Source organism: Xiphophorus hellerii, chromosome 1, assembly GCF_003331165.1.
Source record: "Xiphophorus hellerii strain 12219 chromosome 1, Xiphophorus_hellerii-4.1, whole genome shotgun sequence".
Taxonomy (NCBI): Eukaryota; Metazoa; Chordata; class Actinopteri; order Cyprinodontiformes; family Poeciliidae; genus Xiphophorus; species Xiphophorus hellerii.
In genome coordinates, this window is record NC_045672.1 from 16,527,797 (window position 1) to 16,539,000 (window position 11,204).

Below are 11,204 nucleotides of genomic sequence, written 5' to 3' on the forward strand. Positions count from 1 at the left end.
GGAGGAGACAAAGAAGGAAGGGAATTGTAGGTTAAGTTTAGGCAAGCCCTCTGTGCTTTCCATTGAAGGTGACGGTAGGGGGAGGCGGGGGCAGTAAAAGTTAGAATTTTAGAGCCTCTCTGTTTTTCATTTTATGATTGGCTTTTTTTACGGGCTGGGAGCCACAGCTGGTGGTGTGAATAGCTGCCCAAGGTGACCGAGTCCCAATAAAGTGCTTGCCAGCCGGGCTGGGGCCTCCAGCCCAGCCATGGGACCGCCTTTATAGGCCGCCTTACGAGCTTAGGCCTCTGTTAAAACCTGGCAGGGCTGCACTGAGGAATTTAGGGCCAGGAAACAAGAGAAAAATAGGGTTTATGTGTCAGGGGTTAGTGGGATTCAGAGTTGGGGGTAGAAGCTCGAAGGTGACCAAGGGTGAAAGTGTTTTTTGACCGTGTGTGTGTGTGCAGCGGCTTGTGTTTCACAGGGGCAACTATGGAACATATACACCACACACACATTAAACTCCCCCCCCCAAAAAAAATCAGCATATCCGAGGTTTGCTTTGAAATGTAATGAAGTGTAATGCACCGTAGAATGTGTGTACTGAGCAGAAACTGATGTCAGAAGTTCCAAGTGAAGCCATACACCATGTTGTGTAAGCCTGCGATGTTGTCACGTGCTTGTTTTGTTCCTCTTAGGCGTCCACATGAATTGTTGTTAGTGTGTGGAATGAAGAGAAGCAGGCTTTGACTTTTGGCTTCAGTGGCAAATTCAGAAACCTATCAGACTACGTGTCAATCAATACCTCGCCTGCTTACTGCTAGAAAAAAAATAGTTTACTCTGGGTCTGTCAGGAAGTCATTATCTCTTCATTCAGCTGTGTTCAGAAGAATCAATGATATACCCAAATGTGCCTTGAAAGACTTAAAGCATGAGGGGGGGTAGGAGATCATAAGTGGCAGAAATCTATTGCCTGCTGTCATTTGCACCTCCTGTCAACAGGCAAACTAAGTTCTAGGTGACTAAATATCTACCAGAAAACTTTCCAAAGTGAACCCGAGGATTGGAGTTTACGTCTTCTGTTCCAACGACTCGAAAGTTGACTTCCACTCGTGGTCAGAGACTCAAGTCTCATGAGCTATCTTTATCCCCTGTAACAGAGAGTGAAGTTAAGACAATACTTAGACTGGAGCATTGTCATGTGGTGTGAATATTCTCCTGTAAAAGCAGTTCCGAAAACTCCCCCCAAAAACTGTTGCCTTAATTTAAGCGGCAAGGATGGGACAGTACATTAATTGAACTGAAGGGCAAGGAGTGTCAGTCAGCTGTCAAGTTAATGTCTTAGCATGTGGTTAGACACACCCAAACATTCAAATCCGGTGTATGAACTGACAAGCGCACATGGGGTATTTGTATTTCAGAGATGAGCTGCAGGACTACAATTAGTGACCAATTACATGTCTTTCTCTCTTTCCTCCCACAGCGGTGGAGACCCAGAGTACCAGCTCAGAGGAGATGGTACCCAGTTCGCCATCTCCCCCTCCCCCACCTCGTGTCTACAAACCCTGCTTTGTGTGCCAGGACAAGTCCTCAGGGTACCACTACGGGGTCAGTTCCTGCGAGGGCTGCAAGGTGAGAAGGACCTGTAGGAGTTTACTCAGTCTCACTTCAACTCATCTAATACACCTTTGTAGCTACTATTTTTATGCCACGTTAGAGAGGAAGAGCACCAAGTTAAATGTCATATCCTTTCTTTGATAACTATAGTCCTCTTTCTTTTTTTTTTTTCTTGCCCTCGCACTCTTTTGTCTCTTGCTTCCTGATGCTTCAGGGTTTCTTCCGTCGCAGTATCCAAAAGAACATGGTGTACACCTGTCACCGAGACAAGAACTGCCAGATTAACAAGGTCACACGCAACCGCTGCCAGTACTGCAGGCTGCAGAAGTGCTTTGAGGTCGGCATGTCCAAGGAAGGTGGGTTCATTCAGCTTAGGAGACAAAAAGAGCCAGTTGTAAAACCTGGTCTGAACTGATTCACAAGCGATCAAAGGGTCTCCAAGGGTGTGCAAACGGATAGTTCAGGATTTTTGAACAAAGCAGACTTTATTGTCTTAAAACAATTGAAATCTAACAGATTTCATAAACCTTCACACCATTGTCATGTTTGCTTTGGGTGGTTTGCTACAGAGAAACTGAAGTTTATTTGCACAAGACACTGAACTTGGAGGCAGCGCACCACCAGTGTCGGGCCTGTGTGAAACACATACGGAGAATAGTGTAAAAGGTGTATACAGTACCAAAACATAACAGCTATTTAACTAAATGCTGTTTTGTTGATTTTTACACATTCCTTATTTTCCAGATGCTTACTTTGACTAGACACGATTTCCTTGTTCTATTCTTAGTGTTTCACACAGGAAGAACACTGGTGGCACAACACCTTCTACCTGCATTTCCTGTGTAAATAATCATCAGCTTCTATGTAAATAACCACCCAAAGCAAACACTGCAACAGTTTACAAATTCATATAAGAGGATTTGCATAAACCACTGCGATATTTTTGAGATCAGAGTTATTTTAACACGGTAGAAGTCCACTTTGGTCTTATCCCACCTCACACCCAGTGTTAGCTTTAGCTCCCCTGACTATCTAATCTGGATTTATAGAAAAGAGGGAAAGTTATTCACTGTTTGTAAGTTTATAAGAGAACCTCTCTTCAAAAATCCTCAACCACTCTTTCAAAGTCTCCTACAAGCACATTATATATATATATATTTTATATTTTTATTTTTTTGCAAGATATACACAGTTTGATATAATAAAAAAACGGCTTCATGGTTTGATAATAATATTGCTAAGGGAACATCTTACTCATACTATTTCTTAATTTCTGCTGCTTGTGTCTCAGCACTAGATGTAATTTCTAGATCAAATGAGTTGGTCTTAAAAATTACTGTTTTCTAAGAGACAAGCATCATCTCAACACACTGTTTTTTTCTTTTCAGTGCTTTAATGGTATCAAGTGTCACCTTATTAGTCAACCATGAAACTAGTTGTATTTAATGTGCAATGCGGTGATGCAAATTTAATCATGCTGTGGTAACTGGTGGCCAGTGGCTTTAATTAGAAGTCGCCCCAGAGAACTGATTCTGCTTCAGGCTCCATAGAAGCTTGGACTGACTCTTTATAATACACTTGAGACTCACTGCCAACATGGAGTAATGTGCGCTTGACCGAAGTTGTTAGCACATCAATTCACTTTAGGTTGCTTTGATGTTCAGGCAAGGACTTTGGGAAACTGTGCAACAGAGATGATGAGTTCTTCAAGGTCTGTGATCACGGTGAGGCTGGTACTGCACCAGTCATATGACTAATCGCTTCACAAAATGAATCTGACTTCATGTTTCACCTCAAAAACCTCACCCCTCTGGCTGACGGCAAACACTGACTTCATTCATGAAGACAAACGCAGGAGAAAATATGATTTAAAACTCTTGACAAAGAGAACAGCGGCAGGATTCATGCCGTTTGCAGAGTCACAGTCACCACTTTTGTGCCCTCTTTGTTTTACACTGTAAGTGCCAGTTTCTTGCCCTTTCGCAGAGCCCGGGGGGACATGTACGTGGGTGTAATGTTTGTGTGGGATGTGTGTTAAGACCGGGATCACATTGTGCTTCTGCTATTACTGGATATCCTGAGAGGAAGGAAAGTATGGGAGGCGGAGGAGGGAGAGGAGGCAGAGAGTGGACTGGCTTATGTGCGTTTGTGGACAGATTGATCGACGTGGAAGTGACTGGATGATAGGCAGGAGATAGGTGTTGGTGTCAGTGTCTTTAAGAGCAGCTTCTGTTGCTGCTCAGTTATTGTTTCTGCTAGTTAGTGCCCAAATCGTTAAAGATCTATCATTCAGTTACTGATCTCGAGTATTGCAAACATTTAGGGATTTTTTGCAGATTACTATCAAATCTTGCCTAGCAGCTGCTCTTTATTTACATCTTTTGTCTCCATGTAGCGGTGCGCAATGACAGAAACAAGAAGAAGAAGGATGTGAAGGAGGAGGTAGTGCTACCAGAGAGCTATGAGCTAAGTGGAGAGCTTGAAGAACTGGTCAACAAAGTCAGCAAAGCTCACCAAGAAACATTTCCTTCACTTTGCCAGCTGGGAAAATACACCACCGTAAGTCATTCTAATATCTAATGCATGGCTTAACAAATTCAGTTCCCATTAGGTTATTTGCACTGTGTCTGAATGATTGATGCGATATGTAAATGGATTTCATCTTGGTCCTTATTTGATCGATGAAAAATGGAAATGTGTTACACCTTTGGCACATTATGCAAATTGGGTGGAATATTTCCGGATGATGAAACGCACTGAACTGTGTTTGCCAATGTGCGTTCAGAACTCTAGCTCGGACCACCGTGTTCAGTTGGATCTGGGTCTCTGGGACAAGTTCAGTGAGCTCTCCACCAAATGCATTATCAAGATTGTGGAGTTTGCCAAGCGCCTGCCAGGCTTCACCACCCTCACTATTGCCGACCAAATCACTCTGCTGAAGTCGGCCTGCCTGGACATTCTGGTGAGGAATCGCTTTTTCTCAGTATTGTTTTGTCAACACTCAGTTTTTAGGACAAAAATAAGGAGCTGGATGTCCTGGGCTGAGATTGTGCTGAGATTATGCTGGTATCTGGTGGGTGTAGGTGGTACTGCAAGGAAGTTTGCCCTGGTAACATACTGTATAATCTAATACAGGGGTGTCAAACTCCAGTCCTCAAGGCCCACTGTCCTGCAGTGCCACAGGTACAAAACACTGGAATGAAATGGCTTAATTACCTCTTTCTTGTGTAGATCAGTTCTCCAGAGCCTTGCTAATTATTCTATTCAGGTGTGGTGCAGCAAAGGCACATCTAAATGTTGCAGGGCAGTGGCCCTCCAGGACTGGAGTTTGACACCTGTGATCTAATATAACTACCATGAGCATAATTTATCTCTCTCATTAGATGTTTTGTGCTCTAGTAAGCATGTCTATAATAACCTTACACCATATTTTACCACATTCCTGTGTTTTTTTGTTTTTCACACTTTTGTTATTGCTTGTAGATGCTGAGAATCTGCACACGCTACACCCCTGAACAGGACACTATGACCTTCTCAGACGGCCTGACTTTGAACCGAACTCAGATGCACAACGCTGGGTTCGGACCACTCACAGACCTGGTGTTTGCCTTTGCCGGCCAACTTCTACCCCTGGAGATGGATGACACTGAAACTGGTCTCCTCAGCGCCATCTGCCTCATCTGTGGAGGTACTGCAACGGACATACACAAAATGATTCAGTGAGCTGCAAAGAGAAAGGATCTTTGTGAATAGGCTCTTCTGAAATTTTATTTCTTTTACAAAATCAGGAATTTATTAATAAAATCTAAAATGTTTCTTAACAGTCACCCAGTTTGTCAGTGGGTTAGATATGGTAAATGGTAAATGGCTTATACTTGCACAGCACTTTATTAAGTCCATAGGACCCCAAAGCGCTTTACACTATGTTCAGTCATTCACACACGCACATACACACACACATTCACAAGTGATGGTGGCAAGCTACTGGATAGTAGCCACAGCTCCCCTGGAGCACTCAGTTAATCAGTCTTAAGTTTTTAAGTTTTTATTATTTTAAGTGTTTTTGGTATATTCAAAAGTGTTCACAGTTTACACATATAACACATATAAAAAATAGTTAAATATACATTCAAAATTCTTTTTTTTTCAGATCGCATGGATCTCGAGGAGCCAGAAAAAGTAGATAAGCTACAAGAGCCTCTACTAGAGGCTCTTAAGATCTACGCCCGTCGCCGTCGCCCCAACAAGCCCCACATGTTCCCTCGCATGTTGATGAAGATCACTGACCTCAGAGGGATCAGCACAAAAGGTTAGTATTTTCAGTCATTTTCTAAGAATGAGTTCATATTTTCTGACACAGTTCAGCTTCAGATTGGTGGCTTGAAAGTCAGCAAGAGGAAAGTAACCATAAAATTTAAAAGCTAAGTAATATTTGTCTCGAATGTCACTTTTTGCATTTTTTCAAATCACAGACTTGTTAACAGATCTGGTCAGATGAAGGTAGAGAAAATCAAGACTGGTTTGAGCAAATACTTTCCCCCAAGATCACACTTCAAATGTTATCAAACTATGAAACTATGAAAACAGTTTAAGTGGATGAATAACATGCATTTAAAGTTTTACATTTTATTAATTGTAATAAATGATAAGAAGTAAGACAGCAAGCTACAGCACAAAAATGTTCATACTCCTTAAACGTCTTATTTTGTTATGTTCTACACGCTTCAGCGAATTTTATTGGGGTTTTCAATGCATAATGGTAGAAATGATTCATGGTTTTCAAAACGTAACAAAGAGAGAACTTGTGAAAAGCATGGCGTGCATTTCTATTTAGCTACATTTACTCTGATAATTCAAAATCAAAATGTTTGCAACCAGCCTTCAAAAGTTACCTACCTATTAAACAGAGCCCACCTGTTTGCAGTTTATTCTTTACCGCTGTTCTGTGAAGGCCTCAGAGGTTTGTCAGACAACATTAGTGAACAAACAGTATCATAAACTCTTAAGAAACACAACAGAGATCTCAGAGATAAAGTTCTGGACACGTTTACATTGGGGTTAGGTGTTAAAATAATACTCCAAGCCTTGAACATGTCACAAAGCACTGTTCTGTCCATCATTCAGCGTTAAATATGGTGCTGTCAATATTTTGCATTGGGGATGCTTTTGCTTAGAAGGGACAATGAAGTTAGTCAAAGTTGATGGGAGGTTGGATGAAGCAAAAGTACAAAACAATAATTGAAGAGATTCTGTTAAGAACCAGAAAGACTAAAAACTGGGATGGAAAAATCCAGACTGGTTTTTCCAAGGTTTTCTTCATCATATCATGAGTCTCTGAAGGATGTGGGTTGCAGTGCTAAGCTTGCACAGAAACACCTTTCAGTCTATTATTTGTCAAAGATTCTTACAGCCATGGATTATTTTCATGTGATCGTTTATCACGTGATCTCTGTGTCCAGGTGCAGAAAGAGCCATCACTCTGAAGATGGAGATCCCTGGCCCGATGCCTCCTCTGATCAGGGAGATGCTTGAGAACCCCGACGCGTTTGACGACCAAACGGAGTGCAACGAGAACGCGCCGCCCCCGCCACCGCCGCCGCCGCCTCCAGCGTTGGTTGTGAAGCAGGAGGCTGAGGACGAGGACGACAGCTGGGGCACAGAAAACTGCAGCGAGCCATCACCAGAAGAGGAGGATGAGGACGACGACGACGACTTGGGAGACGAGGAGCGAGACCGAGGCTCGGACAGTGACGGGGAGCCCTGGGGAGTTTTGGATAACTTAGATGGGTCAAGGAAAGGCCTTGTGGGGAGGGCACAGTAAAGAGAACATTTCATACACATATAAGCTCTTGATACAAACACACCCCAACACGCACACACACACACACACACACCCCACGCGCCCACACACACACTAACACATAGAAATACAATGAAACCTCACTCTCTCTTCCTCCTGAATACAAAAAAAAAAAAGAAAATGCTGGCCTTTCCTTTCTCCCGCTGCTCTCCTTGCTGCACATCACTGTGTCCTCCTGATTGGAGCACAGCACAGCCTTAAGTGTTCAGACGCTTCCAACTCAGGCCACACGGTCCATGACTCGTGACACGGAAACCGTAGAAACATAAAGTCAAGAAGAGACGGCAATAGACCATATGAACTCCTGGCTTAGCCATAAGAGGAGTTGACATGACAAGGAACGTAACCTCTTTGAAAAGCTAAATATTTCCTTTCTTTCCCTCTATTGTTCTCGATATCTAAAATAGGGGGACAGCCAAACCAGATACCAGAACTGAGCAGTTGAATTCCGACGGATTACAACAAGCACATTATAACAAAAGTACAGGGCAATACCAAATTGAGTATGCTAACCCTTTTATTTTTATTATTAGTTTGTGGCTGTTGCTTTTGAACATTGGTTTCTGATTGTTTAAGTTTGAATTACTAAATAAGTTCATACATATCTATATAATGTTATATTTTGTCTTTCATGTGTTTATTCTGGTTTTATATATGAATTCTTTTGGTAATTTTTTCTTTTTTTTAAAGTTTCCTGGGAAGACATTCAGAGGGAAAGAGGCATCATTACAGCTAGCTGGGTCTTCCTTACGATCTGCAGAAGCCTAGCTCTATCTTCTTTTTTTTGGTTTTGTTTTGTTTTTGTAGCGCCTTAGCTTGCTGCAGATCTCAATGATAATCATTCAAAACTAATATTGTGTTTGCAGTGACCCAATCGGTTTCTGTTATCAGGGAATTGACTTTTTTTTTCTCTTTTGCTGCCATTAAAGCCAATATGTGCAGGAAGTATCTTTGTGCCAAAGTTTGGGAAAGTCAACTGTTGAGAATGAGTTTGACTACAGGCAGGGACTCCAGTTACAATCAGGCATTACTCACACTAAAGTGCTTACTTCTCATGTGCACTAAGAACACATCCTCAGTCACTTAAAGAACACACACTTTCCTTAGATTTCTCCTAGTAAGAGATGTGCCTCCATGGTTCAGTGTGCTGGGACAAAGATTTACACTTGACCATTAAAGTAGCACTTTTGTCAATTATTTGGTCACATCTTATCCTTTAGGATTATAAACTCCATTTCTGAGCATAATATTCCCCTTTAGCATGTCTGAACTAGGGATGCGGCGTGTAAACGTCTGATTTTCAGATTGATTCTCCCTGATCGGTTGACTGGCTGGCTGGAAACTCAAAAGTCCAATCTTTTTTCTCTCCGATCTGTGAATGCACCATACGAAAGTGCGATCAAGCTGCACTGACAACAGTTCTCTTCGGTGTGGAAGTAGTTACTTCAAGAGGAACTTGCTGGTTTTAATTATCAGTGTGCTGTTTGTGAAAATGAAGTCAGAGGAAGCACAAAATCTGTCAGAAGTCGGTTTGATTATCCAGACGGCCATGGCAGAGAGCTAAATTCAGTGTGTTCTCATCTATTCTTACTTTTGCAGTATTCTTTGATTTGTGATCAGATGCTCTGGGTACAAGAAGTAGACGGCTGCGACAGGATGTCAGTTTGTGCCCACCTTTTGAATGTCCCATCGATGACTGGAAGTTGGAACATATTACAGCAAAATTGCTTTGATTTATTCCTTTTGAAAATTCAGCCTCTTGGCTGTTATGGGGCATGATTGAAACATTGGGATCTGTGTTATCCAGGAAACATATATGAAGACAGTTTTTTTCTACAGTCAGTAGGCCTATTATTAATTGTACCAAGGATGCAGATTGCTAATATAAGATGCTTAATTCTGACAGATGACAGACTTAAATGTTAACTGCTTCACAGGAAGGCTGCAAAAAATATTTTCAACACTTTAACTTCACACTACAGGCCAAAAGTTTGGAAGCATGTTTCTATTGAGAATACCTTCTTAAAAAAAAAAAAACAAACTTCTTAATATTTTTTCAATTCTTCTATAGCATGATCTGACTCTGTTTTCATTCATTTACGCAACACTGTAGATGTTGGAGCACTAAGAAAGAAAGGGCTTAGTTTTAGGGTTAAGATTCGCAAGAGTCACAACTTTTGTGCAAAGGTAAAAAAAAAACAATATACAGATGACATATTGTATAATATGGTATGTCATTCTCTTATTTAAGTCAGAAGAGGTTGCTTTGAAGAAGGAGAAGTCCAGTAAAAAAACCCTCAAATATGTTATAATCCTGGTAAAAATGTATTCTAATCATTGACTCGGTATCAGGGGTCCAGTCCTTGTGATCGACTTTCCTGTAACTTTCAGATGCATCCTTGCTTCTACACACCTGAATCACATGAATGGATATTTGTAGGCGTCTGCAGAGCTAAAGTAAAGCTGATGAGATATTTGATTGAGGTGTGTTACACAAGGGAGGCATGTAAACGTTGACGCATGGTAGATCTCAAAGCCTGGACTTGGACTGCTCTACATGATAGTACTGTTTATTTTGTTGCAGAATATATATAAAAAATCTATACTGTGTGCAAAAAGTTAACGTTGCTTCCAAACATTTGGGCAAGCTCTGTAGCTTGTGTTGTATATTTCTCCCCAGTCCTCTCTTGCAAATGAGATCCGGATCTTAATGGGGTTTTACCTGGTTAAAAAAACGGAAAAGAAAGAAAAGGTTTGTAAGCAGAAATCAGAATTGGCGAACCTGGATAAAAGCAGGTTACGGCTGTACTAAAACCACAGATTGGAAACGAGCCACAAAGCTGTGATCGGGGTACCTCCAGCACATCAACACAGTTAATGCACACACCAGCTTAAACGTAAACATCCACACATAATGACATCAACATCATGGATTATGGCAAGTGCAAGATTTTTGTTTTTAGTTTTGTCAAAGATATTTTTAATCAGACTCAGGGCTTTTCAGAAAGGACCAAACACTAGATGCTCTTACGGCATGCTAGAAACAGGCAATATTTGTGTATTTCTAACTATGTGTGGATTGTAAGCCTCACCCCCTACGCCACCTCTGTGTGCACACCTTGAAGGTCTAAAAAATAACAAAAACCCAGCATAGATGCCAGTCTGACTCTCATAACCACCTGTGCATCTGTGCAGCAAACTGCCTTCTGATCTCAAAGCCATTATCTCCTATTGTCTTCCAATGTATACCCTCAGCTCTTATTGAGGGAGAGGAATGTGCGTTCTCATGTATCAATACTTAATTGCCAAAATGTCACAACGGGCGTTGAGCTGGGAGAACATGGCTGATGTACAGTACAGAGGTTCTTTTTCAATCTCTGTTTAAAGCAATATGAACATTCTTCTAGTAGCAACGAGTCTTGTCTTCTGAACATGGGCAGGTCTTCTCGTGTGTATGTTTCTGTGTGAATGCTTTCAAATGTCTTTTGGTCAGTGGGTGAATGTCCTCAGCATGGTGCTGCCACACACACACACAAAAAAAAAGCTCTTGTGTGACGACCTCATTCTTCCTTTCTCTGCAAGATGTTAGTGATGGTAATGCTGGCAGAACTTTGAGATTATGTTGTTTTATGTGTTTTATTTTGTCAACATGGCCAACGTGTTGCCAATCCTCTGTTTATTTCAACTCTTGTCATACAAAGAAAAGCCATATAAACAGTAAGAGGCACAATAAACTACTTTTGTGAGA

The 11,204-nt window shown here is 41.5% G+C and overlaps 1 protein-coding gene across 3 annotated transcripts in view; it reads left to right on the forward strand.

The window, feature by feature from the left end:
* Positions 1–11,204, forward strand: part of rarga (retinoic acid receptor gamma a) — a 57,184-nt gene extending 45,980 nt beyond the window's left edge. For all 3 annotated transcript variants that reach the window (XM_032574920.1, XM_032574911.1, XM_032574929.1), the window contains 7 exons: positions 1,463–1,611; positions 1,811–1,952; positions 3,992–4,155; positions 4,382–4,558; positions 5,080–5,284; positions 5,747–5,905; positions 7,056–11,204. In XM_032574920.1, coding sequence (XP_032430811.1) covers positions 1,463–1,611; positions 1,811–1,952; positions 3,992–4,155; positions 4,382–4,558; positions 5,080–5,284; positions 5,747–5,905; positions 7,056–7,417 — 1,358 coding nt within the window. In that variant the 3' untranslated portion in view covers positions 7,418–11,204. The remainder of the gene's footprint in view (positions 1–1,462; positions 1,612–1,810; positions 1,953–3,991; positions 4,156–4,381; positions 4,559–5,079; positions 5,285–5,746; positions 5,906–7,055) is intronic.